At 38.2% G+C, this 22688-nt stretch overlaps 1 protein-coding gene across 2 annotated transcripts in view; it reads right to left on the bottom strand.

The window, feature by feature from the left end:
* The window catches only part of LOC129744988 (dual oxidase), a 209971-nt gene that overhangs the window by 23436 nt on the left and 163847 nt on the right, over window positions 1-22688 (bottom strand). For both annotated transcript variants that reach the window (XM_055737811.1, XM_055737812.1), the window contains exon 4: window positions 8024-8578. In XM_055737811.1, coding sequence (XP_055593786.1) covers window positions 8024-8578 — 555 coding nt within the window. The remainder of the gene's footprint in view (window positions 1-8023; window positions 8579-22688) is intronic.

Raw genomic sequence — 22688 nt, 5'->3', positions numbered from 1 at the left:
TCTTCATTAGCACCTCCGAGAAACCGTCATTTAATGAAAATGACCAATCAATTATGTCGTCGCTTTTTACCTTCACCAGAAGAAAAATTCATAAACGAACCATCTTTCGACGAATACTACCTCACTCGTACTACGATCCTGCCAGTAATTTCTTCGTGTGGTAAGCAAGGTTGCCATAGAAAAATTTGTAACTTCATAGAATTTTGAGCAAATTTTTATCACAGAATCTGTGTCACAGAACACAGAATTTCGAAATTTTCACAGAATTCACAGAATTTTTTAAATTTTGAATGGATTTCCGAAATTATACATTTTTGGACAATTTCAAATTTATGTTTCTTACTTTGAATTAGAAAAGTATGATAATATTGGTAATGGAAATTGATTTTGCCCAACTAAAATGTGAAAAAGACCCAATTTATCATGAGTTTTCTACGAAATTCAAGCAAATAGTATCACAGAAATCCATCACAGAATTTTTGGGTAAAATCACAGAAATTCAGAATTTTTTTAAGGATACTTGATCCCATTTTCTTGTTTTCAACATATCTTTTTGGAAAAAATTAGCAACTCGAACCTGTTTACATTTTCTGATAACGTGTAACTTCTAGTTTCTATGCTCCAAAAGTAAGAACGATGCTTAAACCCGTAAATGATTCAGAAGAATTATCGTAGGAGTAAAAAATGCGATATTCTTAAAGTTAAGGGAGACTTGATCCTCTATAGAAGGAGACTTGATCCTTTATTCAGGAAACGCTAGTCAAACAAAAACCCAAGATAGAATGTCAATTGACAATCTTGGGCATGTGTGTTCTATTTTGACAATTTATAAATGTTAAAAGAAGAAAATTCCATAAATTTGTCTTAACCCTAAGAACATTGCATACTTAAAGACGCTACAGTGAATCCTTGATTTGGTCACCCCATGATGCATTTAAGGGTGACAAAATGGGAACAGTGACAAAATCGGGTAGTTTGGCAAAAGCACTCTTTTATGATAATTTTGTTCAGATGAATCAGAAAACGTCATAACTGCGTCATTCAAAACAGTGTAGGGTGTTTTTCTGTGTGCTATAAATTTTGATTAATTAATTCGTTAAGACTCTTTTCCATCGAAATATTTTTTTTTTCTATTTTTCTTAAAGCACACTGTTTGGACTGGTATTATCAAGAAGAACGAATGATCAGCAAATAAAATCCCAATGACCTTATAAAAACAAGGTATGAAAATAAGTTTATAAAATATATTGTTCTAAACAACTTTAAATGAAAAAAAAAATCAAAACTGACAACTGGGGGAGCATTCTTTCTGCTTATTTCGAATGAAGCTGTACGAATATTAGGCAAAATAGTTGATTGAGCTGATGCTTTAGATTTCTCGATAAAGACGTCATCTCTTGCATGCAACTTTAACCCGATTCATGATAATCAAAGACGCGCCTACTAAAAATTCGGCACCAAACATTAAATGCGGCATAATTAGTGTTTTCACAAGTTTTAATTTTATTTTCGCGGGTAAGAAATATGAAGTGATTTTAAGCATACGCAACGTTTTGTAAATTTTTTAACATTGAGAATTAACGAATGATGTCCATTGCAGGTTGTTTTGAATCATTACGCCAAGATTAGTTAGGCTTTCTACGTATTGGATAACGTCATTACAAACGCTCAGCAGTGGTAAATTTGAAATATTGTACGATGCGGAGAAAAACATAGCCTTAGTTTTATCGCTGTTGATGGGCAATCAATTCGTTTGAGACCAACTATGAACATTTTCTAAGTCGGTATTCATTATATCTATTATATTTCCTGGTAAATTACGAGCAGCACAAAAATAAATTTGGACATGCAGGCAAGTCATTTATTTTTTTTTTTTTTTTAATTTAGATAAAATTTATTAGGCATATTACTTAACAAAAGTTTTTATGTGCCGGGGAGCTTGTTTAATTTCATCTTAACACTACTAGAGAGGGGTGGTTGGAAGGGATTAGGATTGGGAGAAGGGGTCGAAGGTGTTGGATTCGTTTTGCCGTACTGTTTGACGACAGAAGAAGACGATTTGTTGGTCTCATTGATGGTATTATCGCTATCGGCTAACACTTCATGTGCACGGCGAGGGCATGGAGATCGTTTGCGAGGTGGGCTTTCAACTGTAAGCACTTTCGGTCCAGATTCGGATGTTTGGTGTACGCGTTTCATTTGCTGCTGCTCGGTTGAATTCTGCTGGGTGAGATTTGTGTCCTTTTGTATTGTTCCACATCGTGTTATAGCTGCATAGCTGGGCGAGTTCGAGTTGGTGCAAACTGTACGGCGGGCTTCTGCTATAGAAATATTTTTCTCTACGCTCATCCTCAGAACGGTTTCTTCTTCAATCCATTTTTTACATCTTTTATCGGTGGGTGAGTGCTCCGTTGATTGGCATGTTTGGCAAAATTTTGAACCGGAACATCCAGTCGAATCATGTTTCGTACTACAGCAAATACTGCATGATTTTTCAAACGTACAATATTTTTTTGTGTGATTGTAACGGTAACAATTTTTGCAGAGCAATGGTTGTGGGATATAAACTCGAGTGCGCACTCGAAGCAATCCAAACTGCACAAATTCTGGTATTATTGTCGAGTTAATCGTCAGCACCAAAGTTGGTGTACTGACAATTTTACCTTCTGATGTTTTTTTTGTAATGCGGCGAACGTGCGTTATTTTTTGAGTTGATAACTCGGAAAGCAGTTCTTCTTCGGTCATTCCATTTACTTCGTCACATCGAACAACCAATTTCCTGGTATTTAAATGAGGATGTCTACCTATTTCAATAGGAGTACCATCTTCCAGTTTATTAAGTAGCACTAAATGCCTTCCTTGATCTTTATTTCTGATTTCTGATTTTAAAACATACCATTTCTTGTTCCGGTCAAAAAAAGCTCCTTCGATTTTTCCCACTTGTTTTTCAATGGATCGTCCAATCAGGAACGGGTTGTTTGGTAAATTGTGTCCATCCAAAGCACGTAAAAACAGGTAATATAACTTCCCATGTAGATTTGTTGGGTCAAGCCACTCCGGAAGAGTACGGTCCGGTCGATCACCGGGCGACGGGCTCATGATTAAACGCACTACCGAGCATTAGAATGCATTCGAAAATTATTTTTTTAGCCTTTATTAAGCGAGAGCAGGGATCAGAAAATCGACTGGTCTCGCTGAAGGCTGAGAAAGAACTGAAGTCATTTATAAATAAAGAGAAAAGTATTGGTCCCAGAATTGAGCCTTGAGGAACCCCTGATATAACCGGAGCAGTGCATGACCGAGATTCATTACACAAAACAAATTGTATTCAATTCTTCAAATAGAAATCTAAAAGCGAAACCGAACTTCTTGAAAACAAAAATTGGTGCGACAGTTTTTTGAGAAGTTTTACACGCGAAACTCTATCAAATGCTTTCGAAAAATGTATGGTCAACAACACTGACGTTGCCTTTTGTCAACGGCACTGTGAATATCATCGAGAACTTTGGTCAAAACTTTAGTTGTACTGTGTTTAGATCTAAATCCTGATTGAAAATCACTGAGAAGATTCATGGAGTTTAAAAATGTTTGAATTTGCAATTTTATTATACGCTTGAAAACCTTAGAAAGAACGCATAGGATGCTTATTGGACGAAGGTTAGAGAGGTCTTTGCTATTAGATTTCTTCTTTATAGGTAGGATTTTCGTTATTTTCCAAGCTGTTGGAAATTTACTAGACCTTATGATGGTATTAAGAAGCTTACATAAAGGATATGACAAAGATGGTAAAAGCAACTTCAAAAATGTAAGTGGAATTCCATCTGGACCAACGGCATTCGATTTTATTGAATTAATTGCTACTATTATATCATTGGTGTCAGTTAAGGTTAAACAAAAACCATTTTCGTTTAAAGGCAGAGGGCAGAAATTTTCGTCGTCAGAAGTGAAATGAGAGGCAAAGAATTCATTGATCTGGTCGCTGGAATGGTTGAAGACGTCGGTTATTCGTGGATTTAGAATTTTGGTTCAGTTTTAATTTTCTTCATAGTTCTTGGTTTGAATTGGCTTGTGACAGACGATTAGAAACGGTATCTATTTTGGCATGCTTTATTTTGTTCGTCACCAAATTTCGTAATCTTTTATATTGAGAAAAGTCGTGCTGCAGTTTATAGATCTAACCCAACAACGATAAGCAACATCTCGAATTCTTATAGTGTTTTGAATATCTTGATTAAATCAAGGATAACGCCTCGGAGAAACTTTTTTAAAGGGACGAATGCATCAAAAAGTTCAAGAATACGCGTGTTCAAAAAGTGAAGAACAAGGTCAGGATCATCTATCTGGTCGCAAAAAGTCCAATCGTAGGAATTAAATGCAGAATATAAAAGATTTAAGTTTATATTTGCGATAAAAAGAAGAATTATTGTACGTCTCGGTGGTCGAGGGGTTAGCGTGGTAAAACGGTAATCTCTGGTCCATTGATGGCATGGGTTCGATTCCCATCTTGGTACTGGGTGTTAAATGTGTTAATCTTAAGTTGTCCACGTCATGTATTCAGTCTGTAAAGCCTAAATCGGCTAAGACGGTGTGTATGTCTTTTTAATTAGTTTGGGGTTGTTGACTAACATTCAACGATCTATAAATTATGTCATGTTCGGAAATCCCAGGAGCAGATACTTGATCGTGTTTCATTATAAGGTCATTTATATTTGTAATCAAAAGATCTATTAAAGATCTTCCATTTGAGTGGAAGTGAGTTGGATTAGTATTAATGCAAGAAAATCCTAGGATATCCAAAGAGTCTTTAAAATTGTTTGATGACTCGCAAATGTTTAGCAAATTAGTACTGAAGTCTCCCACTAGAATAATGATTTCGTACATCAAAGAAATATCGATAAAAAGATCATAAAGTTTATCAGAGCAAACATTTCTAGGTGGGTTGTAAAAAACAGCTAAAAGAAAAGTACGACTGCCAACAGCAACTTCTGTGCACAAGTATTCGGTTTGTCCTGATGGTCTGAAATGATTCTCGAGAGAACAATAGGGTACATTTCGGTAGTAGATAGAGATACCTCCCCCTCGGGCATAAGATCTATCATTACGCAAAAGTTGGTAGCCATCAATCGCGATATTATTATCAGTAATTGTACTATTTAGCCACGTTTCAGTTAAACATATCAAATCAAATTTACTTCCCACAAAACAAGCTGTTAATTCATTGAACTTAGACATTTGTCGGGCACAAAGGCTTTGAATGTTAATGTGGCAAAAGTTAAGTTTATCAGACGGTAGAGAACAGTTTATAATGTTTCGCGGAATGTAAATGTGACTTCGGTTGTCAGGAGCATTGTTTATATTAAAAGGCATCATAAATAAAGAAAGTACTTACAAGAGAGCATAGCTTTTTCCTCCCCAAATTGACCAGTAAGCTAGGATTGTGTTTAGAAACTATCACTTGATTATCCATTTTTCACAAAAATTAAATTTTAATAACCAGTGTGTAAACATATAGCATAAGTCCTTGTCGGCTAGCAGCAGCAGTAACCTATCGTTGGTTCCCAGCAGCAACCCATCGTGCGACGTAATCAGCATCCCACCCACGCAGCAGTTCAGCAACATTACTTTTAGGAAGGAGATGGAATCATGGATAGCTTAAGGATCGGAATCAGGGGATATTTTCATGTAAGAAACAGTTTACAGTGATGAAGAAAGATCTTGAAGTCACATTTTTTTTAAATTTTCCAAACAAAGTTCAATAACTTAAAACATAGTTTTGTTATAATTTTTTGAGCTTGAAGCATTATTGTTTTGCTCTATTAGGCAAATATTTCTAGAATATTTCGGTGTCGAATTTTGAATACGGCGAATGCGGCAACATCGCTGTTTCTAGAAAAACGCGTTTAAAGTTTGACAGCTCCATAAGCTCCCAGCAAAAATATTATTTTGTTTCCATTATTTCTCAATAACCAAATATTCTTTAGATAACATTGTACAAACAAAATGTAGGTCTTCAAATGTACTTTTTTACCCAGCTGACAACTCAGTTTGTTTACATTTGGCGCATTCGCCCTATTCAAAATTCGCTACCGATTTTATCTTTGTTAGAAATTACAAATTCAATATATAGCAAGGAATCAAGTATCCCCAGGGATCAAGTATCAAGGGATCAAGATGAATTTTTATTTTATGTTTTATATATTTTTTAAAAATGCTTAAAATGGTTTTAGCTGCTTTGACTCCATCTTCCGATATATTTCAATAATTTGGTACTGTGGAACGTATATTCTTATAATATTGATGATTTATTTATGTAATTGGAAAGGTTTTTTACCACTACCAAGTTATGGATAATTTTGGGAGATTTAATCTTATAAAAAAATACGTTTTATGCCTTATTGATTTTCAAAAATAATAATTCAAAGCTAAACTTTATTTTTTTTGATACCTTTTTCATTAATGACATTGATAATAACATTGATAAATTTTCGACCTTCGAAGTTTTCTACGTATAAGTAGGGGAGAGTGGGGATACTTGATCCCCTTTTCTTATTTTCACCATATCTTTTTGGAAAAATTCAGCAACTCGCCGTCTTTGACATTTTCTGACAGCTTGTAACTTCAAGTTTCTATGCTCCAAAAATTAGAACGATACTCGAACCCGTTGATGAACTAGAAGCATTTTCGAGGGAGTTAAAAAAATTGCGATTTTTCTGAAGTTAGGGGAGACTTGATCCTCTTTTGAAGGAGACTTGATCTTTTATTCAGGAAGCCCTAATCCTTGTATAATAATCAAACAAAACCCCAAGATAGAATGTTAATTGACTATTTTGGTCATGTTTGTTCTCATTTCACAATTTATAGCTGACATAGAAAGAAAATTCTATAACTTTGTCTCAACGCTAATAACATTGCATACTTATAGGCGGTATTTTTTTATAATGAAGAGAAAATTAATTATATTTGCTCTTTTCTTCAGACAATTGTTTGATAAATATTAGTTTTTGGATAAATATTAGTAATTTCGTAATCAGCAATCATAACGATCCATTCAGAAGAAGAATATGCCGTTTGGAAGGGGGATCAATTGTACCCATAATCAACATTTTAGAAAACTTTTTATGAAAAAAGTTAAGAGTTTTAAATTGCTTTGTAAATATGGCATTATGAAGTTCATATTACGCTCGAACGATTGATTTATTGGAACAAATATTTTTTTTCATAATTTTCCCATGTAAGGAACATTTTAAAGTGATGAAAAAAGATCTTCAAGTTACATTTTGTGAAATTTTTGAAACAAAGTTCAATTACTCAAACAATTATTTTGTTAAAATTTTTTAAACTACAAGCATTGTTATTTTGCTCATTTTGGTACATTTTTCTAGAACATTTGATCTTTGTAAGACATTCCAGTTTCGAGATATAGCTAAGGAATCAAGTATCCCCAGGGATCAAGTATCCTCATTCTCCCCTACCGAATTAAGTGCCACCGTATGGGAAAACATAAATGTCAAAGTGGAACGTATTTTTTGGTTTCACCGATTAAATATCAGGCATTCATACGATATGCGAAAAGAAAACACTCTGATGGGACATTTTCCACGCGATGTGTAGACGATAAACTGCTTCATTGGTTTTTTAAAGACAGTACTGACAAGCCAGTGAATTACATACAACAAAAAGTTGAAACATCATAAAATGTCACATGTTTTTGGGGTAAATTCACAAGAAAATAAAAGTAATAGTCGAAATTGCACTTTTTCGATGACTATAACAAGCACACAACTCAGCATAAAAATGAAATGTTATAAAATAATAAAATGGTGATCATCACCACCTGGACTAGTAAAACATCTTCATTAGATCAATAATAAGTCCATTACGCGAATTTTGTCTATAAATAAAAACAGTCTATTGCAAATGCAGCTCGCGCCAATGCAGTCAGAAAATCGAATATTGAATCGTTACAGCGGTACCAACATAATTTTGTAGTATAACTAAAGGCGCATTAAATCTCGATACTCACGGTAGAGTCGCTCGGGGCTCAGCATTCGCATAACGTGCGGCACCGGATTGTTGAACAGCGGTACCCGCATCGTGTTCTTCACCGGCATCGTGCCTTCTTTGTCCGTTAGCAGCAAACCGTCCTGGAAGGCCCTCATGGCGTTCAGCCACGCCTCCGAGGTACTGTAGATGAAGCTCCCGTCGATCCACGACGTCATCTGATTGATCTGCTCCCGGGGGGCATTTGGGCTTTGACCGGTGTTTCGATCGTACGCCGCCCGGTGAAATGGAATGTATCGATCCCCGCGACATTCGCGATCGTACATTTCATCGCACTTTTCGATCTCGATCCGATGCATCTCGATTGGGCAGCCCGATTCCGACGCCATCACAATCTCGTTGGTCACAACCTGGCCGAAAAAGGCCAACATGGCCGTGCGGTTGAACTTCGAGGGCAGCCCATCCTTCCCACGCATAAACAGCCGGCTCAATTTGCGCGGTGATGGTCGATTCGAGCCGGCCAGGGCATAGACGCCATCCGAATAGGCAGGGGGCGCCTTCCTGGTGAGATGGTTATCTGAAAGTAGAGTCGGGAGGGGTGATTAATTATGGATTTTAATACCTGCCCACCACGATGGGTGAGTGAGAATTAGATTAGGCTCAATTTGATATGTATAATGAGATGTAAATTCCAAACGACTGATCGGTGGAAACAATCGCGATCGCGATCTGTCTCAACCAGTCGTAAATCTCTTCCCGGGGAATCAAAATAAAAATCCATCTTGTCCGCATGCAATTTAGATTTCAGTAGATTAATGGAAGACCCTGCCGAATATTTAAATTGGCTATGAAAAGGCCTACTATTCCTACCGTAAATTTTGTAGATTTTGTAAATTTAGTAAATTAAATTGAACGCGCACATTTAGGTTCTCACTTAAACTTCTTGTTTCTTTGAAGAGATTTTTGTGCAAGTACGCTTTAGTACCCAAGGCTGCCAGCAACAAACAAAATAAAGAATCAACGAACGATATTACCTTCTAAAAACATAAAACTCAACCATATCGATCCATCACAGACAGTAAAATAAAACCACGTCCAGTGAGCGTCACAATGACGGATGACCAAATTTTGTAAAAGTCAACTACCGGTTGACGGATCAAAATAAGCAGTAAATGTTTCCACCAACTAAGTAGAGGCCACTGGTAATAAGTGATTAATTACTGTAAATCATCGCCCAAGAGACCCTGCCAGTTAACGCAGTCTGACATGGTGAACCCAGCCCAGTCTCAGTCAGTGCGTAGTTTGCAGTCAGTTCGTGGAAGGATTCTTTCATTCTTGGCCCGAGGGGCTGTTTGTGTGTCTTGCCAATTTGGTGCGTAATCAAAGATCTGCGGTTAATGATAGCGCTCGGCCTATGAGGTAGGTAAATTTGTCACAAGATCTCCCACGATGTGGCGTGCGAATCTCGAGAAAAGAGAAAGGATCCCAACCGACCCCAAGCTAATGTGTTATCAAGTTGAAGGATGTGAATATCTACGGTTGAAATTCTTTTTTTTAACAGGTCATTTGACCTTTCGCTCCTAGATCAATCTAGGGAGACTTCTAGGGATTTCTGATCATGTTGACGGAGCAAAATATGAATTTGTACATAGGTACTTGACATTAAAAAACTACATAATCAACCGTGAAAAGCATAGTTCATCTTAAATCTGAAAACATTAAAACGGGTCTTTCTCGGAGCTATGTAAACAAAATAAAGATATTATGTACTCAAAATGTAGGACTTTTATTGAACTTTAATGGAAAAATAACAATAAAATTATTCTGATGTGGTTTTGATGAAATATCTAACATTTTGGCTAATACTACTCATCATATTTTGAACACCTTGTTCGCTAACCTTAGCGGCCATTTTGTTCCACTATCTCTTCATCTCTGTTACATCCCGAGTCGTCCTATCAATCTTCTTTGTCTTCTGCTTCACAATTGGTCAATATTTTTCGATTGGTCGGAATTGAAGGTAGTTGTATGGGTTGATGTTCTTTTCGACAAAATCCACCCCGTTGTATCAATACCACTGTAAAAGGTGATACGGTCGAAATTTGGTCAATATCAACTTGAACTGAACAACCCTCATTTTGAAGGTGTGTGTGTAGAATGTTGCTCCTATTTTGATTTTGGAATTCACTCTTCAGTGAAGAAGAGCAGCGTATCAAAATTTTGCTCGCGCATCGCGAAAATCCGAGCTACTTGCACGCAAAGCTGGCAAAATCGCTAAAAGTTGTCAAATCAACCGTTACAAATGTCGGGGGAACGTTTGTCAACAGCCAGGAAGTCTGGACCGGGGGGAAATCGAAAATCGGAAGCCGCTGAGACGACAAAGAGAGTTGCCGGTAGTTTCAAGCGAAACCCTAACATCTATCTCCGAGATGCGGCAAATAAGCTGGGTGTATCGTCTACAACCGTGCATCGAGCCAAAAAACGAGCCGGACTATCGACTTACAAGAAGGTAATGACTGCAAATCGCGATGATAAACAAAATACGACGTCCAAAGCGCGATCCCGGAGGCTGTACACGACGATGCTGACGAAGTTTGACTGCGTGGTAATGGACGACGAAACCTACGTCAAAGCCCACTACAAGCAGCTTCCGGGACAGGAGTTTTATACGGCAAAAGGAAGGGGAAAGGTAGCAGATATTTTCAAGCACATGAAACTGTCAAAGATCGGGAAGAAATATCTGGTTTGGCAAGCCATCTGTACCTGTGGCTTGAAAAGCAGCATTTTCATAGCTTCCAGGACTGTCAACCAAGAAATTTACGTGAAAGAGTGTTTAAATAAACGTCTGCTGCCTTTCCTGAAGAAACACGGTTGTTCCGTACTGTTTGGCCGGATTTTACATCTTGCCATTACGGTAAAAAGGCCATGGAGTCGTACGCCGCCAACCACGTGCAGGTGGTTCCCAAGGACAAGAACCCTCCCAACACGCCAGAGCTCCGCCCAATTGAGAAATACTGGGATATTGTCAAGCGGAACCTAAAGAAGACCAATAAAACTGCTAAGGACGAGCAGCAGTTCAAGGGAAACTGGCTTTCTACGGCGAAGAAGGTGGACAAGGTGGCTGTACAAAATCTGATGGCAGGGGTTAAGCGTAAGGCCCGGCATTTCGGATTAGGAAAAGCGGAAGCCTAACTATATTTTCCTGAATTTTATACAAATTAACTTGAAAAATAAATTTATTTTGATTTTTTATAAACGATTTCACCGATTTACACGCGTTTTCCCTTGACCAAATTTTGACCGTATCACCCTTTATTACCTCTTTTTGATAGTGACAGCTTTCCAAATCTGGCCAAAACTTTACTGGTCTTTTGTGAGATCTAATGTATGGAAGAAAAAGGTTTTCTCAGGCACTCCTTTCTTGTACATCTTGGAGTTCATGGTCTTTTTTGTCACAAAACCGGGGTTTTTCGTCCGCAGCTGCAAATTCCTAGCCAGATCAAACACTTTCTTACAAACTTATCGGCAAAAAGGAATTTGAACTTGCCGGGGACATCACCCCAAACAGTGGCTTTATAGAATGTTTGGCCAGGAAACCAGGCCATCCATGAGGAGGATGCATCTGTAGTACTTCGTTAGAACCTTGTTGTATAACTTCCGGGCACGTCCTTTGGCTACTACATTCTGCTTCAATGTCCGCTATGGTTGCTTAAAAGGCGAACACGAAAAGATTGCGACACGTTCAACAGGGCTTAACTTCTTTACTATTGGGTTAAAATCAACCAAATTTTGCACACTTTCTCATTCATGTGTATTGTTTACAAGCTTTCAAACTCGAAGTCTTGTATTACGATTCAACGAAAATGGAGGTAGTCCCACTCGAGTCGAGAGAACAAATTCTTTCCAAACACCTGGAATTTTCTGACCTGTCGCAACGGCAGTTGAGAAAAATGTTGAATATTCACCATTCAACCGTCCAGAGTGTTGAAGCGGTTCCAGGAGCGGTTGACGTTGGACAACGGCAAAGGAGCTGGAAGAAAACCGGGACCGTAGAACAAAAAGACGGGAAAGGTGGAGCGGATGATTAAAGCAAATCCCAACGTCTCAAGCCATGATTCGGCTAAAAATATCGGCATCCGCTCGCAGAGCTACGTCCAGAAAGCAAAGAAGAGAGCTGGACTGCATACATACAGTAGTTTTTCGATTTTATCACGCTCAAAAAAAATTTCACCGTGAATATGGCGAAACCGTGAATTTGGCGAAACTAAAATTTAAAGTGGAAAAATATATTTTTATCGTCTTAAATGATTGATTATAACGCATTATGTAGCGCATACACTTTGGATCAATCAATTATGAACATAAGATGTTTACTAACACTGATTACTACATAAGTTGACTATACACAAATTATTGATTTCAGTTCAAATTACTCTTCTCCATAGCAATTTTAAGATTTATTCTTGACGAAAAAGCATTTTCTCAGCCAATTAAAGTGAATTATTTAGTTTTTATGGAAATTCAACAGTCGTTATTTCTTACGTCAATTAAAAAAAAATCCAAAGAAAACTGTATCAAAAAATTATCTTCTGCCAATTAATGATTTTAATATTTTCATTCTCACTTCACATTAATCTATGATGAATTGAAAAAGTTACCTTTTTGAAAAATATTTTGAAATTTGCACAACTTAGACTCTAAAAGTGTGTTTCTCGAAATTTGCTTTATGGTCAGATAATCGTTTCTTTTTCATACTTTGCAGAAAAAAATCAAAGCCCCATTTACATATTTTATGGCAAAGCTAGAAGAATTTCATCTGCATAAAAAATCAGTTCAGACAACACTAAATTCTGCCAAATCTGGATTGCACTCGGCACCCTCTCAAGTAAACGAATATTTAAAAAATCAGATAAACCTAATCTCTTTTCAAGAACGCTTACAGTCACCCACATTTTTATATGATTAATAAACCAACAAAGTATACTATTTTAGAGCTGCTAAGCAAGCACAAATAACAACACTAGCAATAGCGTGACATCGAAATACTTATTTCGAATATTAAAAACTTTTTTAAAATCCGAATGACGATTTTACACACTTTACAGCTGAAGGTAGCAGTTCAATGACATTTTCATATTATTAATGCTTATATACCATAACATAAACCTTAAAAAAATACCATGAACAAAGACGCTCTACGCTTTTGAATGAAAACTAAGGTTCTGTAAATGGTTTCTGAATGATTTATGAAAAAACGTGATAAAATCGAAACAATAACTGTGATAAAATCGAGCGTGAATTTGGCGAGTAGTGAAAAAATTGAATAGTGATAAAATCGAGAAACTACTGTACATACAAGGTACGGAACTTCCCAAACCGCAATAAGTGACAACAATCGAGAGCTCAAACCCGGGCACGGAAGCTCAACGAGAAAATGCTGACAAAACGAGGCTACTTTGTGAAGGACGACGAAACGATGATTTTAAGCAAATTCCGGGGTTGGAGTTTTCCACCGGCAAGAGTTAGTTCGATGTGGACGACAAATTAAAGTAGAAGAAAATGTCAAAGTTCGCCTCCAAATATCTCGTTTGCTGGCCAGTCTGCTCTGGCGGACTGAGGAGAGGGCCTTTCGTGACAAAAGGCACAGTAATTGGCGAGATCTCCAAATCTGAGTGCCTTTTGCCGTTCTTGCAGCAGCACGACGAAGCTCCCCTATTTTAACCAGATTTGGCATCATGCCACTATTCTAAAAGTGTCCTGGAGTAGTATGAGGTCAATTCTGTCTATTTCGTTCCAAAGGACATGAACCCGCCAAACTGACCGTGGAGTGGAGTAGTACTGGGCAATAATGAAGCAGGAACTTCGGAAGAGCAAGAAGACAGTCAAAGACGAGAAGGACATGTTAAGAAAATGGAAAAAAAACTTAGAAACTGGTACCGGATGACACTGTAAAGACTGGAGGGCATCTAGCGAAAATGCGTTCATTTTTACACTCAAGGCTTCATCGATTAACTTTTCTTTTGATTTTTGAAGTAAATCTATATATATAAAAAGCAATTTCTGTATGTTTGTTTGTTTGTTTGTTTGTTTGTCCTCTATAGACTCCGCCGTCTTAAGAGCTAGAGGTCTGAAATTTGGTATGGATGCTCATTAGGACCAGGAAAGATGAAAAACGTTTTTAAATTTTCGGATGACCCCTTCTGAAGGGGGTCGTCCATAGAGGACAAATATTGTATTTGTGATATTGACGTTACTTTTCGTCGGATCGTGATGAAAATTTGCACATGAGTGTTTTGAAAGACAAGCAATCGATTTCAGGTGTCAAATTTTGTATAAGGGGTCAGCCGAAGGGGTCGTCCATGTTAACTGTTCGCTATTTTTGCGATATTGTCGTTATTATACATCGTATTCAGTTGAAAATTGGTACACGGTAGTTTTGAGTGACGTGCAATCGACTTGAGGTATCATATTCAGTGTAAGGGGCCGGCAAAAGGGGTTGCCCATATTCAATTTTTAGTATCTTAGTGATATTGACGTTTTTATACATCAGATTGGGATGAAAATTTGCAGATAAGATTTATTAGGGACAAACAACTAATTTCACTTATCCAAACTAAAATCAGGGGTCGGCAAAAGGGGTCGTCCATATTAACTATTCACTGTTGATGCGATATTGCCGTTATTATACATCGGATTCAGACGAAAATTTGTACACGAGAGTTTTGAGAGACGAGCAATGGATTTCAAGTATTAAATTCAGTGTAAGGGGCCGGCACAGGGGGTCGTCCATATAAACCTTTCAATATTTTTGCATTATCGTCGTTATTATACATCGGATTGGGATGAAAATTTGCACACGGTAGTTTTCGATTGAATCGATTGCAGATGTCAAATGTTTGGCCAGGGGTTGAGGAAAAGGGTCGTCCATATAAATTTATTTTTCACTGTTTTTAGCCATATTGACGTTATTTTACAATGGATTGCTTTGAAAATTTGCACACCGGAGTTTTGAGGGAAGGGCAATCGATTTCAGATATCGTAGATTATATAAGATCCCCCGAAAGGGGTTTAGCTTTTTGGCAATAATTGCGTTGTTATGCAATGATTTAGTCGAAATTCATACACGTGGTTTTTGGCACGGTCAATTGATAACTGATTTCAAATTTAGTAGCAGACGACAGACAAAGTGGTCGTCCAATATTTTTGCAATTATTACTTAACAAAGAATTCCGAAGTGCATCTGGGAAATGCTTGGCAATTGACTTTCATACAAACTGTTCATGACATATTCCAAGTTGAAAGCGAAACGGAGTTCGTATGGGATCAGCTAGTATATGTATAAAACTACTTTAAAATTTGGTTGGATTCTTAATATCATGAGAAAATTGGCATAACTTTTTCGGTGTCGCAATAATTTCTTGTTCGCCGTTTAGTTTGGAAAAGGCACTTGCCCGCATAAACGGGGCAAGTATAAACTTAGAATTTTTTTCACAGTAGTATCGTTGCTTTTAACCATTTTTTTTTTAATTTTTCACTTTCAACGGGAATTTGTTGAGAACTATTTTTGTTATGCAACGAACGATAGTTGATATTTTTTTAAAATAATTATACATATTTGACCAAAACATGCTTTTTATCTTTACCTCTAAGGTGGCTCTTAGAGCGCTTACCCGGGATTTACCGGGAATTAGAAAAATTCGTGAATTCCCGGATCCCGGGAAACGCTTAAAAAATCCCGGGAATTCCCGAAGCCAGTAAAATGTGCTAAGTACTTCAAATTTACACGATCTAAATTGGAAAAAAATGAATCAGATTGAGCAAGGAAATTGATAGTTCTACCACTGACCATACTGACTGGATACTCGATTTCGTTTGTTGGATGATTTTTCCAACAGTACGGAATATCGATTTGAAGAAATGCTATCCCAGTTAGAAAGTGGCTCCCAACTTTAAAATAGGCTACTTCAACGATAAAATCAGGCTAAGCAGTACATTTTTCCTACAGGGCATATTTATGCCAAATTTTGAAGCTTCGCAATACCGACGGTAGGTGGATTTGCAAAATTGGACAACAAAAAATAGCCAGAAAATGGTCGAATTTTCGTTCTAGGAATCATGTCAGTGTGATCAGTGGTTCTACCTTTATGGCTTAGTTTTAATTTTTTTTTTTCTTAACTATGTTTTTCCAATCGAAAACTTAGTGAAAAAGTGAAAAATGACAAACAGACTTTAAAACTAAACAATTCCAATAATGACCAGTAAGAATCTGGATGTTCTATTTTGTAACCCTCATCATTTAGAAATTCCGTTTCGGATACTGTTAACAATAGCAAAATCATCAAAAAAAAACATATTGTAAAACAAATGGATAATTTTCTGAAAATTTAAAATAAATGATGAATAACCTGAAGTACAGCTAACTAGCTTTTATCGATAGTTAGAAATCTTTCTCAAATTTTTGCAGCTAAAATCGGACCAGTTTGTCGGTTAAAGGTTGTTGTGGGTCTTTGGTTTGCTTATTGAATTTTCTTTAAAAAAGTTTGGAATGTTTTTCAATACTACTACATTAAAATTTAAAAATACCATATTGATAAGAATTCGTATGCAGTAGAAGGTTTAGACCTTCATGTTGAAGTCTGCATTTTCTATTTTTCCCGGGATCCCGGGAATTCCCGAGAAAAGGATCGTCAGATTTCCCGATTCCCGGGAACGCTAGAAGCACCGGGAAATGGACACTCTAGTGGCTCTCAGTTCATTGTAGAGCAACGCATTTTTGCCATTTCCAATGTCTGCAACTGAGATGAAATTTTCTATTAAAACCATAAAAAAACCATGATTTTTTCTAGATAGGTAGTTCATCATGTTTTGCATCCGCTGGAATAGAAAACTTATTTTTTCTTCAAATTGGCGTTCAGTTCAGTCTGGTCGAATCCCGATGAAATATATATGTATGTAATCAACAAAAACAGTTTTTTTATGGATTGTAACATTTTTTGACTAATCGGTAATTTACTGTAGTGAAAGACTCTTTCCACTTTCAAACGGAATTAATTTAATTTTCGTTTAATACAAATCGAAACACTTCTGAGAGCTATAGGAGGGTATTTGGGTACGAAAAATATTTCTTTTTTGATTTGAGATCCCTCCCTCCCCCTAGAGAGGAAGATAAGAAGAGAGAAAGTGGGCTATCATACATTTTTATGCATTACTGGAGAACTTATCGAGCATATGAACCTAATTTGGAATGAGACTGTAAATTTTTGGATACGAGAAATGATTGACCCCCCCCCACCTCCCCCCCCCCCCCCTTTCTTCCACATAACTCGAAAGGTCATCAAGCAAATGGAACTAAATTTAGCATGGGAGGGTATTTCAGTAAGAAAAAAAATTTTTTTGATGATTTGTAATACTTATTTGAAAGAAATTTTGCATTGGAAGGTTATTGGGTGCGCGTGCGATAAATTTTCCAGCGCTGTTTGAGACCGCTTATTCCTTATAATGTGAAGACGAAAAAGGTGGAAGGAGGCTCCAATCCTTTTTTTTTAGATAACTTTACTTAATCAAGCAAAAAAAGTTAATTTTTCATGGAAGGGTATTGGGGTACGAGAAATAATTCTACGATCATTAACGTGCACCATGGGACCCATATTCGGGTGACGGGTGTATTTCCTGGGAGGCCCCGTCACATCAAAAACGTGTGACGCTCTCTTACTCAAGGTAGTCGCTCAGTTTATCCACACGTTCCAAATCTTGAAGGTCTTCCTCTTTAATTTTTCTCTCCGAGAATTTCTTTGGGACCGGTTAGTATGAGCGTGACGACGAACGTTCCCCTCCTTCCGCACAGAGGGGAGATTGAAAGGTAAAAAAGGCTCTTTACCTCTAACACTATTTTATTCATACTCATACAAGGCGTCTATCCATTCTTTCACATGGGAGACGAGAGAAAGAGGGAGACTTTTTTTTATATATTTTTTTCAAATAACTTGAAAAAGCCAAATGATGCATGTGAGTTACTAAAAACAGGATGGTTTGTCTTCAACTATGTTGACCATTTGACCCTAAGTGGCCGTCTTAATATCTACAGTTTTATTCGCCACCTAGCGGTCCCTAGAAGAACTACTGATCGTAAAAGTTACCATGTGAGTTCCGCACAAGATCTCATTCAGATTTTCTGACAAACTTAAGAGGCAAAAGATGGGCATGTTAGTGGGAAATCTTTCTCAAGGTCAGGGTGCCTCCCAAGTTGTTTTACGGGAGAAGAGAATAGCCCCTTTTAAATCAGGAACGAATACTGAGAGATGTGATTTCCATGACGTTCGATACTGAAGGGTATTGTTAGGGCAATTGGGGTTACTCGTTCAATTGTTGGAAGACCGTTAGCTAGACAACGTGTAGTCCAAATCAGTGGTGCAGGGCAAGTGACTAGGTATCCATTAGTAAGTGATTGTGTCGGTAAGTGTTCCAATCTAAGAACAAAAAGTTATATTTTAGATTGCCGAAACTAGAAGATAGAACTGTGCAAGAAACTGGGTAAAGATTGTACCCCAAAGCAGTTTTGTAAGTAGATAAGTTTCTTTTTGGATACAGTAGAATCTAACAATTCACTTGTGTAATTAGATTATTAAAAAAGGATCTTTAAACGCACCACATCAAACAAAACCTGTTATATAAAACCAAATATCGGAAGGTAAGATCGTGCTCTTATAATTATGGCTGAATCGAAGGGTTATTAATGGCTTTTGGCGTTGAACAGGTAGTTCCCACTGTTCAACGTGGGTGTGCACGTGGAGGCACAGTTTTCCGAACTTTGATTCCGTAAAAATAATCGAAGATTGGTTACCCTATTCGCTGAAAACGAAAAACCCCGGTACTTATCGAACTACAAAGACACCTTTACGTGAGTTTCCGCCGAGAGTGACGAATTTTCCAAGTTAATTCCGGTCTCAGCGCTACAAGTCAAACTGATCGACCATTGCTGCTGCCGCTACCGCATGGTCGGTAACGGAACTATCGACATCGTCCAGTTCTCCGAGCTTCCCGTCAATTAGGCTTTGAGACAGGTTTGCATCGTGGCTGAGAGAAGTCAAGAAACATCGCCGACGATCGAACTCGTCGACGGTCCCGCCGTAAGTTAACCCTTGAACCACGTGGTTGCCAGAATCCGATAAAGGTTGCAGATGAGCCAATGCAGGTGTGCTAGCATGTAAGTCAAACTCATATAAATAGATATTTCGTGACGTCACGCTTAGGTAGGATGAAAGTTGGTCAGACCAATACACGTTTGTTAAAATCATCTGCCTCTTTGGACTACTAGGGGGACAGTTAACGAATCTTCCGGGTGGGTCTTTGCTTTTTTTTTTATATAAATTGCACCGTTGTGGAGATTGCATCATTAATTATTCGGGGGTAAATTGTTAGGAACCCTTTAAGCAGTTGGAAACGCTGGATTTGTATTGAGTGTGTTTGAACAAATTTCAACCGCCCTGTGAGGGAGGCTTAAGCCGGGCACCCTGAAAACACGCATCCGCAGCCCTTCTATAATGAGGGTGGCGCTAAGCTGCGGAGTGTTGAACAGATTCATTCGTTATAAACGATTAAAGCCAAATGATGCATGTGAGTTACTAAAAATGTTTCTATGTTTTTTCGAAACCTGCTCTACACTGGATGGTATAAAGGAAAGAAAATTCCATACAAGTTAAACATACATTTTGGCTAAACTAAAGTTGTTATTTGTGGTAGGCCACGACCACACGACCAATTAGAAGCTACTAGAATGTCGCAGCATGCTATCATCACGCTAGGAGTACCTACTGGTATAAATACCACCCCTTGTGTGAAAGCTCTGTCGAGTCATTCAGCCAACTTTCGAATAGTCGAGACGTGTTTTAAAGACTATCAAACAAGCCAATACTGTCTTCGCGTCGAGTGGAAATATCACCGCCGGGATTTTCCACGGAGTGAAATACGAGCCATTGTCGGGGCAATTTCAACTCATTCGTTTGACAGCACCAATTAAAAAGTAGTACGCGTTGCGTTCGTGTGGTTCGGCCATCGTCGGGGCCTTCCACGAGTCGAGTTTTCCGTGCCACCGCCGGGGCAACTCGACGAACGTACAAGCTTCGTTGTAAAACAAACCCGCCATTTTGGCGCGGTCCTCCGCTGCCATGGCGGCCTCTCATAGCAGATGGGGAGATCCTCCAAACGACAGAAGAAATAAATCCTTCAAAACTATGCCTGATTGGATGGATGTGAACGGGGAATTTGGAGAAACGCAATTTCTAGTAATAAGCACCAGAAACAACAACAGCACTGAGGAAGATCCAAAAGAGACAAAAGTAACACCAATGCCAAAAAACCCCTTCATCTTCTCCAAAACAATTGCTCAAATCGGTGTCAAAGTAGACGAAGCCAAACCAATCGAAAATGGCAACAAATATTTGCTGAAACTGAGAAACAAACAACATGTCGATAAACTCCTCAAGCTCAACCAACTTATTGACGGAACATCGGTACTTGTAGAATACCACCCAACACTCAACACAAGTCAGCGCGTGGTGACATGCCCAGGCGTAGCCGAAATGTCGACACCGGAACTCCTATCTGAACTGGCCAGCGAAAACGTTATCCGTATTTACCGTTTTACCAAAAAAGTTGAGAACAAACCTATACCAACAAATACCATGCAACGTTTGGAAAATCGCTCAAGAAAAGCAATCAGGAATGGTTTCTAGCTAGAATGATGCTTCCTCCGAGTGCTGTGATACGCACGTGGTAAAAGTACCCATTGAATATATGTCGAAAACCAACACTAACTTGATACAAGAAGATATACCATGCCCCACCGGAGGCTACCGTTGCTATTCGTCACGTGGCTAATCGACGGTGATCGACATACTTGGTGATACATTTTGAACGTCGCTCCCTCAATCATTCCCGAACGTCTATCCTCGCATCATGGTTGATAATGCTCGTTATTGATAGACGATCATTAATGTTTCAAAAGGAAAAATCTGAATAAATACCAGGACCACATGTTCAAAAAAGCTGTAGCACATGCTGGACAGTTCATTGCGGTTACCTAGTCATGATTTTGTCCTTCTAGGCAAAGCGAAAAATAAAAAATCATCTGATAGCCTACATAGATCGCTCAGAACTGATACATATCAGTTATGATCCTAAAGGTTGAAAGTCGTCAAGGGAAGGAAATCAGCATCGAGACGTTCGTTGCTGATAGTCTGCGTCCTTATTTACCTCATCATGTATCGCAAAAGTGTTTCAAATAGGGAAGCGTCGTTGTCATGCATGATTGTTTGTATGATTTGGTTGAAGAAGGAAAATTTGACTGCTTTGATTTTTTGGCTCTGAATGTAGTCAAGCATAGCTCGGTGAAAATGATTGATATTTGGAACATTGATACCATGGTTCTCACTTTCAAAACCAGCAGACCACCACCCCACGTTTATTTTGGTGCTTTCCGGGTAGCCACACGTCCGTACTACCCGAAACCACTGCAATGTTTTGGTTGCGGCGTTTATGGACATAAAAAAGTACAATGCAAATCCAAAGAAATCTGTCTGAATTGTGGAGGAAACGATTGCGCAAAGAATGAGTGTGGAAACCGTCCAAAATGCATCAACTGCCAAGGATTACACAAAACAACAGACCGGAACTGCCCTATATTCCAGGAAGAATCCGAAATCTGCAAGATCAAAACCGACCGTAAAATACCGTACTTTGAAGCCAAACGTGAATATAGTGCTAGAACGGGAGCCACATCCTTTGCTGGCATTAGTAAAATCCAACAACGCCTTGAGGTTTCGAAAGAATCCGTAGCTATCGAAAAAAAGGACCTAAAAATCGCACAGCTGGAAAAACAAATCGAACAGTTGCAAAAGGAAATCGAAATGCTTAACAAAACACTCAACATGGACAGAAAGCAAAACTATCAACCTATGGAAGAAGACGTGACCTCGGAAGCAGCAGCCTCCAGCGAAGATGAAACCGATTCGGACACATCTAACCAAAAAATAATGACTCCGAAACGTAAAATGGAAAAGGGATCTTCAGAAGACCAAACCACACCAACCTATTACATCACCAAGGAATCCAGACAAAAGGAACGAAAATTTAAAAAACTGTCCAAAAAACAACGAAACCAAACATCCGAAAACACAAAAAACATTCCTCTCGACGTTTCATCAAGTTAACACCTTTACTATGGCCAATACAAACCAGACATCACCGCAGTTAACGAGCAATAATCTAAGTCAACGACTGGCAATACAGTGGAATGTGAGAGGCATAAGAAGCAGGTTAAGCGAAATCCAACTTCTCATATCTGAAGAACAACATCCCCCAATAGTACTGGCATTCCAGGAATTAAAAACAAATAAGACGAATGACAAAACCCTTGGAGGAAACTATGTATGGCATAATCAAGCTGGTCCAACCCCTCTGAGTGGCGGCGTTTGTGTAGCAGTTTTGAAAAACTACCCCCAAACGAGAGTTCAAATTAATACATCCTTGCAAATCAGTGCGGTTGAAGTTAAAGGAAACGTAAATATGACAATGGCCTCTATCTATATTCCTCCAGATTTCCCTAATGACGACCTGACAAACGAGTTAGACGAAGTTCTCGAACAGCTTCCCAAACCTTTGGTGCTGATGGGTGATTTTAACGCCCACCA

The sequence above is a fragment of the Uranotaenia lowii genome, chromosome 2 (genome assembly GCF_029784155.1).
Source record: "Uranotaenia lowii strain MFRU-FL chromosome 2, ASM2978415v1, whole genome shotgun sequence".
Taxonomy (NCBI): Eukaryota; Metazoa; Arthropoda; class Insecta; order Diptera; family Culicidae; genus Uranotaenia; species Uranotaenia lowii.
The sequence above is the reverse complement of the archived record's forward strand: the minus strand, read 5'-3'. Positions and strand labels throughout refer to the sequence as shown.